Source organism: Lepus europaeus, chromosome 4 (genome assembly GCF_033115175.1).
Source record: "Lepus europaeus isolate LE1 chromosome 4, mLepTim1.pri, whole genome shotgun sequence".
NCBI lineage: Eukaryota > Metazoa > Chordata > Mammalia > Lagomorpha > Leporidae > Lepus > Lepus europaeus.
In genome coordinates, this window is record NC_084830.1 from 62,193,045 (window position 1) to 62,212,893 (window position 19,849).

A 19,849-nucleotide genomic window follows, 5' to 3' on the forward strand; every position below is an offset into this window, starting at 1 on the left:
TGTCCCCTAAAATGGGCATGATCCTCCTGGGAGGTCTCACATGGGTGTCGACCCCCGCCCTGCCCCCACACGCTGCCATGCTGCAATGGGGGTCTCAGAGGTGGCAGCCACTGCCATGCCCTTGCTGCCACCAGCACTGTTGAGCACCCCTGCTTCTGCCCATGCTGCTGGCCCTGTGTACTGGCCCCTGGAAGCTTCTGGGAGATGGATGCTGCCCAGACTGGTGGAGCATCTCCCCTTATGGGTTAGAGTATCTGTCTCAAACATGTGCCAGGTGACCACCATTTTTTTCATTGCAAGATTTTTTCTGTCCACAGTGAGAACTTTTTAGGAAAATGTATTTTATTCCATAGCTTTTCAGAACTTTCTAGTTGAGGGGGAGTGAGCCGGAAGTTTTCACACATCTCCTTTGTTCCATCCTTCAATCAGTAACTTGTACTGATCCCTTTCCAACCCCTTCTCCCTGCACTTTATGGTGGACTGGGCACCTCCCATATTTCGTTACACTCTATCGGCTTCTCTCTGTTGAGAGAGAAAAGCAGAGAAACCTGTACAAGAAGGGGGAGATGTGATGGAACTCCCACACTAGGCTTGCTGGAAAAATCTCTGCTTTTGAATAATTCACACAGCAAACTATTTTCCAAGAACCTAGCACTTTATAAATAGGCACTGATTAATCTGTTGTGTGGATGAATGAAGGAACAAGCAAATGTCTTCACAAGACAGATATTTTGTCTGTGTTTCCTAGGCTGTTTCATCGCTTGGACCTGCAGCTAAAAATTTATTTCATAGATTTCCATAGGTCAACATGATTTAAGTGCTTGCTCTGAATGTATTTTAATAACCTATTGTGGTGCCAATTTGTAGACCCAGTTTAAAGTGAATTATTCTTTGCATCCACAAAGCATAAAAGAAAGTGATGGTTATTTTCATCCAGTTATAGCTATCTGGGGGCAAGCAGGCAAAAGTAATTTAACTTTTTATTACTGTGTGCCTGTAGTGTTTATAGGAATAATATATAACCAAACATCGGAAAGAAGTCTTACATTACACAGGAACATCTACATTTTCATTCTTTCTTTTTAAAATATTTATTTTATTATTTGAAAAGCAGACCAACAGAGAGAGAGAGAGAGAATTAGAGAGACAGAGAGAGAGATGTCTTGCATCCATTGATTCACTTCCTAAGCCAGGAGTCAGGAACTCCATCCAGGTCTCCCACATGGATGCCAGGGGCCCAGATATTTGAACCATCATCTGCTTTCTAGATAAACCAGTGCTATTATGAGATACCAGTGTCATAGTTGCCTAAACCTGCTGCATCAAAACACCAGGCCCCTACATTTATATATTTTTTCCAGATTTATTTATTTATTTGAAAGGCAGAGTCATGAGATTAGGGAGTAGCAGGGGACAGACAGAAAAAAAGAAATTTTCCATCTGCTGGTCCACTCCCCAGACAGAAATGGTGAGGGCTGGGCCGAGGCAAAGCCAGGAACCAGGAGCTTCATGCAGGTCTCCTATGTGGGTCCATGGATCCAAACACTTGAGCTATCCTCTGCTGCCTTCCCAGGTCATTAGCAGGGAGTTGGATTGGAAGTGGAGTAGCGGGGACAGGAACTGGCGCCCATGTGGGATGCTACAGGCAGCTGCTTTACTGCTATACCACAACGCCAGCTCCCGTTTATATTCTTACAGAGCATTTGAAGGTGTTTGTGCTGATTCAGAGGCTGAGGAAAACAATCCACTTCAACTCCCAGAATTCTCTTTCCTTGTAGACGTGATCATGTTGTACCTGGAGGAAATTGCATCCTGTGAAACTGCGTTGGCTGAAATGGCTTTGCTTTTATTCCTTCATGCACTCTGGTTTGCCACTAGGACACCCTGGTGCTGCCTTGCTGTGAGCATTCTGGTGAGGGCTAAATACAGTTACAGTTCCATCACTGGAGCAAATGAAAGTGCAAACATCAACAGTATTTTTTAAGAAACACATTGTGTGGAGTTCTCATTCATTAAGACAAAAATATTTGTTTATTGATGACACTTGATTAAGTTCCTTTTAACTTGGAATGTTCTAGAATTGACCAAGCAAATGTTCTTTAAGTGGAAGGTGTTATGGTGCAGCAAGTTTAGTTCCTCTTGGCAAGCCTGCATCCCATATCAGAGTACCAGTTCAAGTCCAGCTATTCCAGGTCCAATCCAGCTTCCTGCTAGTGCATCCTGGGAGGCAGCGGATAATGGCTCAAGTCACTGGGACCCTGCCATCCACATGGGAGACCCAAATGCAGTTCCTGGCTCCTGGCTTCAGCCTGATCCAGCCCTGGCTGTTGAGGGCATTTGGGGACTGAACCAGCAGATGAAAATAAGTAAATAAACAGTTTTTAATTTTTTTCTTCACATAAGGCCTCTGTAATGAAAGGTAATTGTTACCCTTTTTCCATTTATTTTGTTATTATTTTTAAATTTTTGATTAACACGTAAGCCTGTACATTTTCATGTTGCATGGTGCTGTATTTCAACACACATACACAGCATAAACCAATCAGTGCTGGCAACCAGCCTTCCCATTGCCTTATCTTCTTTGTATTTGAAGCCTACTAGCTCCTCTCTTCCAATGATAAAATGCAGTATTGTTCACTGTAGTCATCCCACTGTGCTGTGGGACCCTAGAACTTGGTACTTCTATCTGACTGTGTTTTAGTACCTATACCCAGTCTTTTGCTGTCCACCACACCACCACCCCCTTTTTTCCCAGCCCATAGCGTCTCTATTCTAAGTTCAGATTAACTTTTCTTTAGCTTCCACATGTCAGAAAGAACACACAGTGTTTGTCTTTCTGTGCCTGGTTTATTTCACTTAGCGTAGTGATCTCTAGATCTGTCCACTGTGTACATATGACAAGAATTTATTGTTTATCTGGCTGAAGAATGCCCCAGTATGTATGTCTGCCTCTTCTCTGTCTCCATTCATTCACTGGTGGTACTTAGGTAGAATCTGTACCTCGGCTGTTGTGAATAGCACTGCGCAGAACGTACAGTGCAGGTGTCTCTTTCATACACTGACTTCGTTTCCTTTGGATATAAATCCAGAAGTGGGATAGCTGTATCCTATGTCAGTCCATTTATAGTGTTTTGAAGAATTCTGTGGATATACTGCTCTGTATCCCCACCAGCGGTGTATAAGAGTTCTCTTTTCTTCACATCCTCTCCAGTATTTTTTTTTTTTTAGCCGTTTTGATCCTAGCCATTGTAATTAGAATGAGACGGTACTTCATTGTGGTTTTAATTTGCATTTTCCCCAGTGGCTAGTAGTATTGAATATGTCTTCATGTATTTGTTGGTCTTTTGTATTGCTTATTCTGAAAAATATCTTTTCAAATTCTTTAGCCACTTCTTAACTGGATTGTTTTTTGTCATTTTTGAAGGTTTTTTTTTTAGTTACTTATATATTCTATGTATTAATTCCTCATCAAAGCCATAGTTTCTAAATATTTGATCCCTTTCTGTCAGTTGTATCTTCACTGTTGATTGTTTCTTTTGCTTTGCAGGAGCTACTCGGTTTAATATGATCCCATTTGTCTGTTTTTGCCTTTATTGCTTTTGGGGTCTTATCCAAAACATCGTTGCCTATGCCAATGCCTTAAACTATTTCTCCTACGTATTCTTCTACTAGTTCCATAGTTTTAGGTCTAGTATTTAGATCTTTGATCCATTTTGAGTTGATTTTTGTGTGGGGTGAGAAGTAGGCTTCCAGGATCAATCCACTGCATATGTATAGCCAGTTTTCCCATCACCATTTATTGAAGAGTCGGCCCCTTTTCCAGTGTATGTTTGTGGTATGTTTGTCAAATATTAGTTGCCTATAGAAGTATGGATTAACTTCTAGGATCTCTATTCTGTTCTGCTGGCCTGTCTGTTTTTATGCCAGTACCAAGAGTTTGTAGTATTGTTTTCAGAACCGTTATTGTGATGCTTCCAACTTTGTTCTTTTTGTTCTTGATTGCTTTGGTTAGTCAGTCTTTTGTGCTTCTGTATGAATTATAGGATTGCTTTCTCTAGTGATGTGAAGAATGTCATTTGTATTTTGATGAGAATTACATTGAATCTGTAAATCACTCTGGGTAATATGGACATTCTAATAATACTAATTCTTCCCTGAATGTGGAACTTTGTGTTTAACTTCAGTTTCTTTTATCAGTGTTTTGTAATTTTCATTTAGAAGTTCTTCACATCCTTGGTTAAATTTTTTCCATTGTATTTTTGTTGTTATTGCTATTGTGAATAGGATTGCTCTTAAAATCTCTTTCTCGGTGCCTTTGTTATTGGTATAGAAAAATGCTACTGATTTCTATGCTGCTTTTGTATGCTGTGAGGTAACTGAATTTATTTATATGTTCTAATAGTCCCTTAGCAGAGTCTTTAGGTTTCTCTATATGTAGCATCCTATGATCTGCAAACAAGAATAATTTGACTTTCTCTTTTCCTATTTGTATTCATTTTATCTCTTGCTTTTGCCTAATAGCTCTGCACAACACTTGAGTGGTATTTTGAAGAAGAGCAGTGAGCATGGACAACTTGTCGACTTGCTGCCTCCCAGGATACGCATTAGCAGGAAGCTGAGTCAGGGGCAGGGTATCTGGGACTTGAACGAGTCATCCAGGGCGGGATGCAGGCATCACAAGCAGCAGTGTAACCTGCAGTTGTGATTTTTATCCTTCATTCTGTTGCTGTGATGTCTTAGGCTTATTGCTTTGCATGTTGAACCACTGCTGTGTTCCTGAGGTAAATCTCACTTGACCATGATGCATGACCTTTTTGATGTGTTGTTGGATTTGATTTACGAGTATTTTGTTGAGATTTTTTGCATCTGTGTTCATGGTGGATACTGGCCTATAATTTTCTGTGGTAATCTTGCCTGGTTTTGGAATCACAGCAAAGCTGGCCTCTTAGAATGAATTTGAAAGGATATCCTCTTTTTAAATTTTTTTGAATAGTTTGAGAAGAACTGCTATTAGTTCTTCCTAACAGTTTGGTAGAATTCAGCAGTAAAGCCATCTGGTCCTGGGCTTTTTCTTTGTTGGGAGACTTTTGATCACTGATTCAATCTCATTACTCATTGTGTAAGGCTCCCTTCAGCATCTTTTATAAGGCTGGACTAGTAGTGATGAAGGCACTCAGCTTTTGCTTGTCTTGCAAAGTCTTTCTTCTTCATTTAGGAAAATGACTTCACTGGATAAAAGATTCCTTGTTGGCAATTATTTCCTTTCAGAACTTGGAGGTTTTCATTCCATTCTCTCTTGCCTGTAGGGTTTCATATGAAAAACCTGTTATTGGACTTTCTATTAAAAGTGATCTGGTGCTTTTCTCACACAAATTTTAGAATTGTCTCTCCTATTGTGCTTTGGAGAGTTTGAACATAATGTGTCTCCCTGAGGCTGTTTTCTGGTTGTGTCTACTTGGGGATCCTTTGGGCATCCTATACTCAGATGACTCACTTGGTTGATCCTCCACCTGTGGCGCCAGCATCCCATATGGGCACCGGATTCTAGTCCCGGTTGCTCCTGTTCCAGTCCAGCTCTCTGCTGTGGCCTGGGAGGGCAGTGGAGGATGGCCCAGGTGCTTGGGCCCTGCACCCGCGTGGGAGACCAGGAGGAAGCACCTGGCTCCTGGCTTCGGATCGGCATCGTTCCGGCTGTAGTGGCCATTTGTGGGGTGAACCAACGGAAGGAAGACCTTTCTCTCTGTCTCTCTCGCTCTCTCACTGTCTAATTCTACCTGTCAAATAAAAAAAAAAAAAAAAACCACTCCAGCCTCTCTTCATTGCTACAGCACCTCCCTAACATTGCTCCCAGGCCTTGCTTTTGATGGGAGCCTCATTATAGGTTGAAGCTCCCTTACCAAAAATCCACGGGACCAGATGTGTTTGTATTGGGATGTTTTTCAGACTTTCAGGTATTTGCATATACATCGTGGGATGTCCTGGGAAGGGACCGAAGACTAAACAGGAAATTCACCGATGTTTCATATGCACCTTCTGCACATAGCCTGAAGGTAATTTTGTATGATATTCTTAGTGTGCCTGTTCTGGCCATGACCTCTCCCTCCCATGAGGTCCAAGGTAGAATGTCATCTGTGGTGCCAGTGCCCAGACGGTTTCAGATTTGGGATTTCAGATTTTCAGAATAGGGATGCCCAGCCTGTACAAGATTCTGAAACTTTACACAAGAAGTGGTTTTCAACTGCATTGGTTTCTCTACAGGAGGACACAGCCCACTGCCTCCTATGAGGCCACCTTTGAAGGACTGACTGAATCCACCTGTTTGTGTCATTTCGACTCCCACCATGGGACCCGTGGAGAGCCTGCTGAGTGGTGGACAGACACAGATCATCCTGTGGGGAACTCTGGCTGCTGTCACCGCCTTCTTCCTTATCAGCTTCCTCATCTTTCTGTGCTCAACTTGTGACAGGTGGGAACCAGCACATGTATACTAGAACCTGAAAATAATGTGTCGCCGCAGGCAGGAGAGGCCTTAGATAGAAAACCTGGTATGAATAGAACCGCACTGCATAGATGTTCACAGGCACTCACGTGTTAAGGTTAACTTACATCTCCGTGCTGCCAAGGGTCCCAGGACAGTCTTTGTTCATTGAATGAAAGCCCCTATTTGATTCTGCTGGACAGCAACTGGAGGAGCCCTTGTCACTGAAGTGCTCCAGGATGAAATTCTTCCTGATCTTTTAAGCACTTTCCTTATCAAAATGTTCATTGTCTTTTTCCACCTATGGGCACTTGAGCTCTAAGTGTGAGGTACACGACACCTTTTTTGCCACTGCCTGAGAAGTTCTTGTTGTGATGTAGCTTTGGAGGACTCATTGATTACTAAAGATTTGTAATGTAGAGCTTGGGTTTCTTGAGGACACATCCATTATCCTTGAAGAGAGACATGAAATAGTCATCGGTGTCTTTCTGTAGAATCGTACCTCGGCCTCTCCTCTGTCTTTTGTAAAATGTCACCACCCACAAAGGAGATCTTTACCCAGAAAGAAGGAAAGTTTATCAAGTTTATCAAGACCTGTCAGCACAGGGGGGACCTGGAATGAGGTCCAAACTCCTGGCTTTAGCCTAGCTCAGCCCCAGTTGTTGCAGGCATTTGATGAGTGAAGTTGCCAATGGAAGACACTTTCTCTCCCTTTCTCTCTCTCTCCCTCCCCCCCCCCTCACACACACACACACAGCCTTTCAGATAAATAAAATAACTTAAAAAAAAAAAAAACCCACAGGCATTCAGCTTGCTGGGGTAAGGGATTCTGCTGGGAGCCAGCCTAGACTAGACAATGGCTGGCCAGCCCTATTCCAAACTTTCTTGTCAACCTCAGCAGAAAGTGGAAGAGTGTCACTTAAAAGTCTTATATGGCGTCCTACTCTAGAATCTGTCAGCAGAGGAAAAGCCAGACCCTCTGATCCTAAGAAGCCTCGTAATCCCTGCCCAGTGTGGCCCATGGCTTCATGGCTGGGACAGGCCGGGCTGGCCAGGAAATAGAGGCCACAGGGTGTGAGGGCCGGCCTCTGTAATTACTAAGTCTACCACTAGGTGTCACTCTCACTTTATACAAGATGGCAAATGGCTTCTCTACAACTGATGGCTTTCTTTAGACTGTCCTGAGTGAAAACAAATTCTATTTGTAGTCCTCAGATTTTTTCAGAGACTGGAAGTGGATATGACCCATCCTGAGAGCATGTACTTCCTGATGTGCCAAAATTCATATTTTCTTTAGTTTCTCCATTCCTTTGCAGTGTGACTCTGCAAAGATTCTCAGGGAGTAGATGAGAACACTGGGTTTTCCAAATAAAGTGGGATATTCCTTCCAGGATCCCAGGCATAACCCATTTCCACTCAGGACTCTGCCTCAGTTGGCCCTTTCACAATCAAGACTTAAATGTTGATAAGAATTGGGATGGGAACAGGTAGGGTAAGTTGATTTAGGGGGGAACATTTGACATTAGACATATTTTCCATTTCAGAGAAAAGAAGCCAAGACAAACCAGTGGAGACCATGAGAACCTGATGAACGTGGTGAGTCCGTATGTGTGTGTGTGTGTACGTGCACACATGTGCACGTCTGCCCATATGTGCACTTTAAAACATCAGCTACTCAGCCAAGTGCGTTCCCACATGCTTATGACCCAAATGGAACCTAGGGCACAACTCAGCTGGCCCTGGCCATGGCTGCACTCTCTGTGGGTAGGTTTATACTCGCCATGGCAAGAGGCCTGTGCAGTGACACAGGCTTGCTGGGGGAGTTTCTGAAGTGGAGGCAATTGTGCTGCTTCCAGAAAGATCCTTGGTGGTTCTACCTATCCTACAGCTTGAATGCTTTGCCTCAGCCCAGCTCCAGCTACTGCATGAGTCTACTGGGCCCATCCCAACAGAGACACACGGACTGGGTGGCTTACATAACCAGTGTGTCATCTCTCAGTTCTGGAGGCCAGAATTCCAGAACCAAGACAGTGGCAGAGTTGGTTCCTTCTGGGGGACTTTCAGAATGAGTCTTCCACAAGCCTTGCTCCTGGCCGGTGAGGGTTCACCAGCCAGCTTTGTCATCCTTTGGTTTGTAAGTGGGTCATCTCCAGCTTTGCCTTCGTTGTCATGTGATGTTCTCCCTCTGTCTTCCTCATCATCTTCTCTCCATATCTCCATCAAGTTTCTGCTTTCTGTAAACATAGCCGATGTATGGAACAAGGACCCATCGACTCTAGTGTGACCTCATGTTAATTAGCTTCATCCGCAGTGACGCCAATTCCAAATAAGGTCACGTCCTGAGGCCCTGGGACCAAGGACCTTGACATGTGAATCATGGGAGAACACAGTTAGTCATCAAGCTAACCAGGCCCTGGACCCCCACCACCCTCAAGTGAGCCTGCCCTTGCTGGACTTTCCCCAGCCCTCAGCATCTTAGGGGTCCTGATGATCCCCAGGGCTCCACCAATGTGAGCAGCAGCCTGAAACTGTCCCCATCCGGCCTTGTCCTTTAACTCAGGGTCATGCCCAGCAGTGGCTGAGCAATGCCAGCAGCTGAGGATGCCTGCCCCCTCATGTTTGCCAGGCTGAGTCATAGAGTCCTGCCTGAGCCCCATAGTCTTGCTAGAAACAGAAGGTGCGTCCTGTTCAGGACTTCAGTTCGCGGGGTCAAGCAAAAACTGGGTGGGGGAAGAATCCAGAAAAAGCACAGAGGAGTGAAGTAGGTGACGTGAGATCAGGCATCAGACACATAGCCATGGTCTGAGCTCACGCAGGATCACCCTGCCTGACCTAGAAACTCACAGGGTTCTTCTAGCCCAAACAGGCAGGAAGTTGTCAGGACCCCCTGTTCCTCCTGGGGACCCCACGGTTTCCCTTCACTCCCTGTCTGCATATAGACAAGCACCCTACCCAACCCTGCTGTCTGGGGCCCTTTAGTACCACGCCTCCCTTAATGCTTTTTCCCACCCCATTCCTGCCTCTGGTTGTCCACATCACTCACGTCCCCACTGCCACCTGCTGCAGTGATTGCTGATCTAGGGCACCAGAATGAGTGGTGGGAGGGATGGGGAATCCCGCCTCTGTGGCTTCTCCCAGCCACCGGAAAGGACAAAGCCAGCTTTCTGTGTGTTCTTCCTCACACATCACCCCCTCCCTGCCTCACTCATAGAATTATGTATGTGTGAGAGAGAGGGGCCTCACACACAGATGCAAGCCTACAGTGGCATTGCTGCAGACACACAGACACACAGACCCCTCACTGCTGAGAGCTTCTCAGATCTGGAATCTCAACAGCTTGAAGATTGCCCATCTCGGAAAAGCTGAGATTAGAAATGGTAGTTATGGGCCGGCACTGTGGCATAGCAAGTTAAGGCACCACCTGCAGTGCCAACATCCCATATGGGCATCAGTTCACAACCCTACTGCTCCACTTCTGATTCAGCTCCCTGCTAACACACCAGGGAAAAGCAGCAGAAGATGACCCAAATGCTTGGGCCCCTATACCCACGTGGGAGACCTGAAAGAAGCTCCTGGCTCCTGGCTTTGGCCTGGCCACAGCACTAGCTATTATGGCATCTGGGGAATGAACTAGCAGACAGAAGATCTGTCTTTCTTTCTCCCTGTCTCTCTGTAACTCTGACTTTCAAATAAATAAATGAATCTTAAAAAGGAAAAAAAAGCAAAAAGAAATGGTGGTTAGACCTAGAGTGTGGTCACTGGTGTTTGCTTTGCTGTTTTAAGTGTAGAGTCTTAACAATGGAATGCATCTGTTTTTTTCAGCCTTCAGACAAGGAGATGTTCAGCCGATCAGTTACCAGCCTGGCAACAGACGCTCTTGCTAGCAGTGAACAGAATGGGGCACTCACCAATGGGGACAGTAAGTTCTACAAAAACACCAGCTTTCCATGCAAGCCTCACCACCTACAAAAACATGTGGTTTCAACAAATGTAGCCCAAAAATTAGGAAGCACATTCTTATTGACTTTTAGTATTACTACCAGTTTTAGGGGGGAAAAGTCTCATTCAGATGAATGCTATCTATTGTCTATTAATTGGCTGCTGTGTGCCAGGCATCGCTCTAGGATTTGCATGTGTCCTGACTCATTTACTCCCACCCTGCAAGGGTACCGTTGTTAGTAACAGTTATCACCCTGTGAGATAGCCATCTCACTCTCCAGACTTTCTAGGTAAGGAAACTCTGGCACATAACAGATTGCTACAAATGTAAAGCCTTAAAACAGCACAGATTTATTGACTTGCAATTCTAGAGGTCAGAAGTCTGGGATGGACCTCACAGAGCTACAGTCACGCCTCCAAGGAGAGTCCACTTCCTTGCCATTTATACCTTCTAGAGGCCGCTAGCACTCCTTGACCCCTAGCCTCTCCCTCCACCTGCACGTCTTTGACTCCCCTGCCTGCCCCTATCACTCAGAAGGATCCTTGTACTGTCACTACTGGGTCCATCTGGATAACCCTGAATACTCTCCCAGTCTCCAGGGCAGCTGATCAGCAGGCTTCATTGCATCTGTAACCTTAATTCCCTCCTTGCCATGTGATGTAACAGCATATTCACAGGTCTGGGGACTAGGACGTAGACATCTTGGGGGGCCCGTTTTGTGGACCTCAGAAAGGTAAATGATGTACTTAAGCTCACATACCCCAAGCTGAGGATGCTGGGTTTGCACCAGGCAATCTGAGCCTTGGGCACACCCTCAGAACCACCTGCTGACAGGTGCAGCCGCTGCCTTTATTTCACACCTTCCAGTCTACAGAGCACCTTCACCCAAGGCACCAGGTTATCTGGTGCCCCCATTTACTGTGGGGCGGTCACTGTGGATAGGGAGCCCTCAGCATGGTGCACATTTTCCTTCTACCATGACACGGCTGACCAGGACCCTCCCCATGGCCTGTGTTACACACAGATGGGTGCTCAGAAGTTCAGAAGGGTTGAGGGTTGCCTTGTCATTTCCCTGTGCATGCTGTTTGGAAGGCCTCCCCAGAATGAAGCACTGAGTTAACACTTGGCTCACGGCACCATAGGCACCACAGGGCAGGACTCTGCTTTGCTGACCAAAGTGCCTACTGTCCCATGAACCATCCCTGGCACTCATCGGCACTCAAGAAACATTTGCTAAAGGGTGACCAGACGGCTTCACACCACATTTCTGTGGCAACTCAGGAATTTCACATTAAAATTTCCTAATGAGAGATAGGGATGTAGGTGGTGGGTGAGAGGAAGGAAAGACCCTTAAGAAGGTGTAGTGGATCACACTGGCCTAAGGGCATATCTATGCCCCTTGTGTCTGTGGTGCCTGCCGAAGGAGTGAGAGACCTCTGAGAAGGGCCGCCTATCACTCCCTCCCAGCTTTCTGTAGGGTCAGAGAGCGTGACACCACAACCCTCCCTCCAGTACAGTGTCTGGACTCCCACTGCTTGGTCCCCTTGAGTATCACCCTCATCCTCTGGCCACATGGGACACTGCCTATGGGTGTCTCATGACGAATAACAATAAGTAATGAAAGTAACAGGGAACCAAAGTATAGCCAATGTGGGTTATTAATGTATTGGGAAAGATACCAGGTACATCAAAAAGGTTTTGGAATCTAGAGTTAAAAGATAAGTCTGTCTGGATATAAACAAATTTTAAGAGCCGGGGTTGTGGCGCAGTGGGTAAAGCCATGGCCTGTGACGTTGGTGCCCATCCCATACTGGAGCCCTGGTTCATGCCCAGGCTGCTCTGCTTCTGATCTAGCTCCTTGCTAGTGCAACTGGGAAGGCAGCAGAAAATAGCCCAAAGGCTTGAGCCTTTGCCAACCACCTGGGAGATCTACATGGTAGATCCACATGGGAGATCCAGATGGAGTTCTGAACTCCTACCTTCAACCTTGCCCATATCTGACCTTTGGAGCCATATGGGGAGTGAATCAGCAGATGGAAGCCTCCCCCCCACTTTCTCTCTATCCCCCTTTCAAATAAATAAATCTTTTAAAGAGCACAAATTTTAAGATCTATGCCAAGTTTTCTCATAATACACATTTTTCATTAAGTTTTAGGAAACCTCTCACAGACTAGATGGCGCTAGCTTAGACTATGATTGGAGCAAGATATCAACTGACAGCCATAACTAAGTTGCAGCCACAGGCCAAGTAAAGCAAGCGTGGTAGTTTCATCCAACCTCAGGCTACCTGACACACTGTCGTCATTACTGCCGGGGTTGTCTTGCTCCCCTTGTAACACCTGCACCGCTTTAGTTCTTTCAGAAGACAGCACTCTGACCTGCATGCAACATTATGAGGAAGTGCAAACGTCAGCCTCGGATCTGCTGGACTCCCAGGACAGCACAGGGAAACCCAAATGCCATCAGAGTCGCGAGCTGCCCAGAATCCCTCCCGAGAGCGCGGTAGATACGATGCTCAACACGAGAAGTGCAGATGGGGACCAGGGGCTGGGGCTGGAGGGGCCGTACGAAGTGCTCAAAGACAGCTCCTCCCAGGAGAACATGGTGGAGGACTGCTTGTATGAGACCGTGAAGGAGATCAAGGATGTGGTGGCCGCCACGCCCCTGGAGAAAGGCCACAGCGGCAAGTCGAGGTCTCATTCAGCCTTGAAGGAGCTGCCGGGGCCCCAGGCCGAGGTCAAGGCAGAGTTCGCTGAGTACGCCTCCGTGGACAGGAACAAAAAGTGCCGGCAGAGCGCTAACGCGGAGAGCATTCTTGGAAGTGGGGGTGATGTGGAGGAGGAGGCACCGCCGCCTGTCCCCATTAAACTTCTGGATGAGAACGAAAACGTTCAGGAGAAGGAAGAGCGAGAGACTGGAGAAGAGCGAGCCCCAGAGGGGACCCCTGAAACCAACAAGGTAGGCACCCGCACTTTTGTTCCGTGTGCTTTTGTCCTCACGAGGATGCTAGCTCATCCAGGGCTTTTTCCTTGCACACTTGCTAAGTTTGTTGCCTGCTGAAAGCTGTTGGAGCACAAGTGGTGTTTGACCCTGTCCTCCCGTCCAAAGAATAAAATGCAGAACTCTCAAGTGTATAAAATATGTCTCTCTCAGCACCTATCTTGGATATTGTCCAGTTTTTACATCATGTGTAATTAGGGCCAATTATTAATTTTCTTCATTTTAAAAACCAAGAATTAAATAGACCAGACTCTTTGTCACACACTTTGCCTCCTCCGCTTCCTCCCCATGCAACATGGTCCCCTTAAGCCTTGGAGGATTGGAGGAATCAAAGCACGCCATGACAAACCTTGTGGGAACAGCTCACATGCACTGCTGGTTATAACTCATTGTGTAGATGGTCCTCTTTCAGTATGCACAGGGGATTCCCTTACATAAAATGTTGTAATATTCCCATGTAGTCTGTACATAGTCTCCCATATAACTTTTAAAAAAATTTAATTTGTTTATTTGAGAAGCAGACAGCCAGAGTCTCCATCTCCTGAGCACTCCCCAAATGCCCAGGAGCCAGGAATTTGGTCAAGTCTCCCCAGAGGTGGCAGCAGGGACCCAAGTACTTAGCCATCACTAATGTCCCTTCAGAGTCTGCATTAGCAGGAAGCTAGAACTAGGAGCAGACCCAGAGACCCAAACCCAGGCACTCCAGTATGGGGTGTAGGCAACCAAATGGTGTTTTATTACTGCTCCAAATGACTGCTTCCTCTTCTACAGCTCAGATTACCTCTGGATTACTTATAATACCTAATATACTGTGAATACTATGTAAATAATTGGTACTAGATTGTTTCGGGAATAATGACAAGGGAATAAAAAGTCTGTATGCCCAGTACACATGTTTATGATCCAAAATCGGTTCAGTCTGTGGTTGGAGAACCTGAACACGCAGAGGGCCAGCTGTACTTTCATATGATTCAGTTGAGAGATCCTATTTTGTGACAGTTTCTAAGAAGCAGCCTGTAGCTCTTAAGTTTAGCTACTCACCCAAGCTCTAAAATATGTTCACAATCCACAGCCTCCTCTGGGTGTGTCTAATAAGTTGATGGCTGAGCCACAGTGAACTTCGCATCTCCAGTTGTCCGAATCTTCTTGGGAATTAACCTGGCCTACTGTGCGTCAGGCAGCTAATATCTATTTTCTGTTCCCTACACTGAGGAAAAGAAAAAAACAAAAACAAAAACAAAAAACAAAGTTTACTTAGGCTTAGGTCTTGGTAGAAAGGACAGGTAGGGGTTAAGCAGTCAACAGTAGCCTTACAATACTTCTAGAGTTCATGGACAGAAGATGAACCAGTCATTCAGATGTGTTTCAGGTTTTCATATTAATTTGTGAAATAAGCAGAATGAGAGGGTCAATGAAGATGTTTATGAACATGTTTGTAGGATGCAAAAATGCATACTAATGTTTTGTCTTTCATTTCATCAAAATAATAAAAGCAGTCTAAAGTTCATGTATCCTAAACCAGGTAAAGCTCTTTACTTACAAGTATGTGAAAGATAGGAGGGTCAGTTGTCTAACCACTGCTAATAAGCAATTCAGAATTCATATTCAAATTGGGAACCAAATGATCTACAGTATAATAAACAGGTGAGGTGAGTGGGCACCAGCTGATTGGTATGCCCACAGCCCATGTGAGAATATTTGGGTTCCAGTTCCAGGACCGCTTCAGGATCCAGCTTCCTGCACATGTGTACCCTAGGAGGGAACAGGTGACAGCTAAAGAGGTTAGGTCCCTGCTATCCACATGGAAGACTTAGATTGAGTTCCCTGCTTCAGCCCTAGCCATGACAGGCATTTGGAGAGTGAACCAGTGGATGGGACCACTCTGTCTCTCTGTCTCTCAAATAAATTTTTTTTTAGTAAACAAGTGATTTGAGAATTTGAAATGTTTAGTGTTCATTCATTCAACAAAGATTTTGATGAGTACCTACTCTGCCACATGATCATCTAAGCGCTGGGAATACATCAGTGAACAAAACATAAAAAGAACCAAATTCCTACTACCATGGAGCATAAACTGTAAGGGATGCAAGCAAGGAGACCAGTGGGTGACCACTCTGATAAACCAAGTAAGAGGTGGTGATGGCTTGGCCCGGGACAGAGGCAGCAGAAGGAAGGGGAGGAACAGAGCTGGAGGCAAAAGGCCTGCTGATGACCACGTCTGGAGCACGGAAAAGAAAATATTGAGTCCAGGAGGTTAGGCTGAGCCACTGGAAAGAAGGTTGGATGAAGTCATAGGGTGAGTGAATATGGACGGGGACTATAAGAGTTCCAAGAATAGAGCTGGGACTGGCATTGTGGAGCTGCTGGTTAAGCCACTGCTAGCAACACTGGAATCCCATATCAGAGTTCAAGTCCTTGGTACTCTACTTCCAATCCATCTTCCCGCTAATGTGCTGAGAAGGCAGCAGATGATTGCTCAAGTGCTTGCACCCCTGCCACCCATGTAGGGGACCAGGATGGAGTTCCTGGCTCCTGGCTTCAACCTGGCCCACCTCTGGCTGCTGTACTTATTTGGAGAGAGAACCAGTGAATGGATCTCTCTCTCTCTCTCTCTCTCTCTCTCTCTCCATTTTATATAAATAAATAAGTAGAAAAATCTTAAATAATAATAATAATAATAAAGGAATAGAGGGGACCAGCAGGAAAGAGCAAATTAGGAAAGAAAACCAGACTTCAACTAGAAACCTAGTGAAGAAAGTGTTTGGGGATAGGGCAGGCAATTGTCCTGGTAGATAAAATTCTCATGTCCCAAATTGGAGTACCTGGGTTCAAATCCTGGCTGTACTCCCAAGCTCCTGATGCCAGCTTCCCGCTAATGCCCACCTAGGGAGGCAGCAGGTGATGATTCAAATGGTGGGTCCCTGCCACCCATGTGAAAGTCCTGGATTAAATGCCTGGTTCCCAGCTTCAGCCTGGCCCAGCCCCGGCTCCTGAGGGCATTTGAGGAGTGAAATCTCTCCCTTTGTGTGCGCGCGCGCGTGTGTGTGTGTGTGTGTGTGAGAGAGAGAGAGAGAGAGAGAGAGAGAGAGAGAGAGAGAGCAAATGTGCACATCTCAAATAATTTTTTTAAAAGTGTTCAGGGAGGAAGGAATGACTGCTGTGGCACATGCAATAAATAGGTCAGGAGGAAGGGTCACAGGAGTGACCATAACAACAGCAGTTTCCTTGGAAAGATGGAGGCGGAAACTCTCATGGGTTTAGAGAGAGGCATTGCCTTAAAGAGAAGCATGAAAATTCATTTGTAACTAACAGGGATAAATCCAGAGACTTGGGTAGGGGTGGGGGCCTCAGAGAAATGTCTTTTGATTCCTTTCATTTTTTTTTTTCACTTAATTAGGAAGCATGGTTCAGAGTGAGGCTAGGTGAGGAGGTATTGATGGTTTGAGGAGAGAGGAAAAGACACAGACTAGACACCCAGAACAGCTGGGACTGGGTGTCGCAGGGAAGTGTCATATGTCATGCAGTTGCATTAGGGCTCACTCAAAAGTTGAGTTCACCAGTGACCAAGAAGGGGTATTTAAAGTGTAATAATGATAATTGACTATGGACTTGGTAAAGTGAGAAGGAAGAACATCAGGAAAGGGGAGACATGGAAAAGATGAGTGGTCCCCAAGAGTATTGAAGGATAGCTGGAGTTGGGTTATGGCTGGAGAAAGCTTGAACAGTAAGTGCTGAGCTACAAGGGAGTTGGGCATAGGGGGATCTGAGATTGAGGGTGTGGAAGGTTTGGGGGTACAGTGCTGAGAGGGATGATGAGGGCAGGTGGAGGGAGAGGACGCCAAGGAACTGGAGGGCTGGGTGGGGAAGGATATGTGTTGGTTGAGTCGCTGAGAATCAAGACAGGAGATGTGTGTGTTAGAGGAAGAATCTGTGAACCATGAGACAAAATTATTGAGATAACAGCAGAGGGAAAGCAAAAAAATGTGCTGATTTTGAAAAGTTTCCAGATGACTTAAGGCTCTTCTTGATAATGCCTGCAAACTGTGGAAATACAAAATTCGGTATTTGATAAAAACAAAACAAAACAAAATGTTTTGTTAATGATCATTCATTGAAAGTTAGAAATTGAAACTAGTCTAATTATTCTGGCTTTTTTCATCTCTTTACATATATATATATTATATATATTATATATTAAATATTATAAATATATTTATATATTTATATATAATATATATTTATATTTATATATAAATTAATATATATTTATATATAATATATTTAAATAAATATATTATATATAAATTAGAAGAAATTTTTCCACATGGGATATTAAGTAAATATCTAAGAATATCATATAATAGATTATGTAAGTTTGTGTTTCTCAGGTGCTTTCCATAATTTCTTTGTGCTCCCATAGAAATCATTTGAAAACATTTTTGTAGCTCGGAGAAGCCCTCTGTAAAACAAAGCTTGGATCATTGACTTCACACTACTTTCCTTTGGTTGTGTTTCTTCTGACAGAGATTTAGTGCACTGTCATACAAGTCCCGGGAAGAAGACCCAACTCTCACTGAAGAAGAGGTAAGTTTTGTTTCTTTTTAGTTAGCCAGAAAGCTCCTATAATGAAGGGTAGAACTTCTGCTTTGTAACGTTACCCTTTGTCTGAAAGCTGAAATACTCTCTTGGCCTGTGTTTGGAGATCAAGATTTGGGGAGGTGGGTGCAATGCCCTGGAGAGAGTGATTGGCAGGCAGTAAGATTATGACAGATAAATAGATCAGCTAGGCAAAAGAATCTGGGCAGGAAAAAGGATCAGAAAAAAAGGAAAAAGAAAGGGCAAGGGGAAGAAGGAAGAAGAGGAGAAGGAGGAGGAAGAATGGTATGGAGGGGAGTAAGTGTAAGAGAAATTTCAGTGTGGGAGCTTTAGCCACAGTTAGGAAGATCACATAGAAGGAAATGAATAGTGAGTTGGAAAATTCAGGACATTGGAACAGGAATTTGATCCAGCCTGGAGATGGAAGGAGAATGTCTCAGAGAGGAACTTTGGATGCAAAAGCAGGTAACCTCAGGTAGTACAATTCCAGGCTGGAGCTAGGGGCAGATATAATATTAGGAACAGGTTGTGTATTTCCAAGCACCAAGCTACAAATTCGCTGGTTGAGTTTCAATGAAACCGTAAAATTGTGAAATCCAGTGTATGTGTTAGTGTGTCAAACTGAGCTTAGACAAAGAGCTAAACACTTTGGCTGATGAAGCTGCATATAGCTCTTCTCTGGATTCCGTAGCAGAGTGAATGTTGTACATGTGCAAGACCAGTGTTCGTATGCTGCTACATCGCAGCAGTGCTTCCCTTAGGAGATATCGCCCACCCCCCTGCTTGTCCCCTTCCTCAGGGAATGTATCCACCTGATTGCAGAAGCCAAAACCCTGGGAATCATCTTGGTACCTCCTTTCCCTCACTGTCTTCAGCCATAGTCAAATGCCAAGTCCTTTCATGTGCACTTCCAAGCAAGTATGATTTCTTACAGTGAAATGCTGCTCCCCAAAGGCCTTTGCAGCAGGACAGCTCACCTGTCTTTACCTGATGTCCCTCTTGATGTTAGGAGGTTGCACAGGAGATCCGAATGCATGAGCCTGCAAAGGTGTGCTTGGAGCACAGCCAGCTCTTGACATGGGGAAGAGCATCCACGGGATGTCTCCAGATGTCATTGCTGAGCTGCCTGGTGGCAGGTTTTCCCCCTAATCTCAGACTGTAACTGTCTGTTGAACCACTAATGTGCAACTGTATCAGAAACTACTGGAAAGCAGTTCCCCTTGGAGATGTGAGCTGCCCAGCAGAACCCAGCAGCCAGTCTTCACAGAGAGGCAGGAGGCATGGGATAGCATAACACAGAAACTCTCACCCTCCGGGGGCCTCAGAACCAGCACAGGGCTCGGTCCCATTGCCAGAGTTTCTGGCTCGGTGACTGGGACGGAACCTGAGAGTGTGCCTTTCTGTTGGATTCCCAGATCCTGCTGCTGCTGGCTGGGATTCCCCGGATCTGGAGAATCTCTGATCTAAAACGCGGACATGTATTCTACCCTTTGTTGTAAAGCACTGGAGCCCCTTTTCAGATAAACCATCATTCCAATGCGGAAATTAGAGAAAACCCAGGGCTGTGGTCAGGTCCTGGGGGTTTCTTCAGCTTCCCGTTCCTCCTGCCAGTCTCAAACCCTCGGCAGGCCCGGAGAGAGCTCGTTTTCCACAAATTAAGTGAATTTGATGGATGTGCTCACCCCGTGGAATGTGTTGCGTATTGTACACCATTGATGTGTGCAATAGCTTGGGATAGCTAAGACAGAGAAGTGCTACAGGGACACCCGCCCAGAGATGTCCCTCCCAGGGTCGGGGGCGATTCTGAGTACGAAGCTTCTCACTGCAAGGGGCCA

General features: G+C 45.3%; 1 protein-coding gene across 3 annotated transcripts in view; it reads left to right on the forward strand.

Moving 5' to 3' along the window:
* PAG1 (phosphoprotein membrane anchor with glycosphingolipid microdomains 1) overlaps positions 1-19,849 on the forward strand; it is a 176,648-nt gene that overhangs the window by 147,951 nt on the left and 8,848 nt on the right. For all 3 annotated transcript variants that reach the window (XM_062188313.1, XM_062188315.1, XM_062188314.1), the window contains 5 exons: positions 6,259-6,466; positions 8,023-8,074; positions 10,301-10,397; positions 12,772-13,376; positions 17,943-18,002. In XM_062188313.1, coding sequence (XP_062044297.1) covers positions 6,342-6,466; positions 8,023-8,074; positions 10,301-10,397; positions 12,772-13,376; positions 17,943-18,002 — 939 coding nt within the window. In that variant the 5' untranslated portion in view covers positions 6,259-6,341. The remainder of the gene's footprint in view (positions 1-6,258; positions 6,467-8,022; positions 8,075-10,300; positions 10,398-12,771; positions 13,377-17,942; positions 18,003-19,849) is intronic.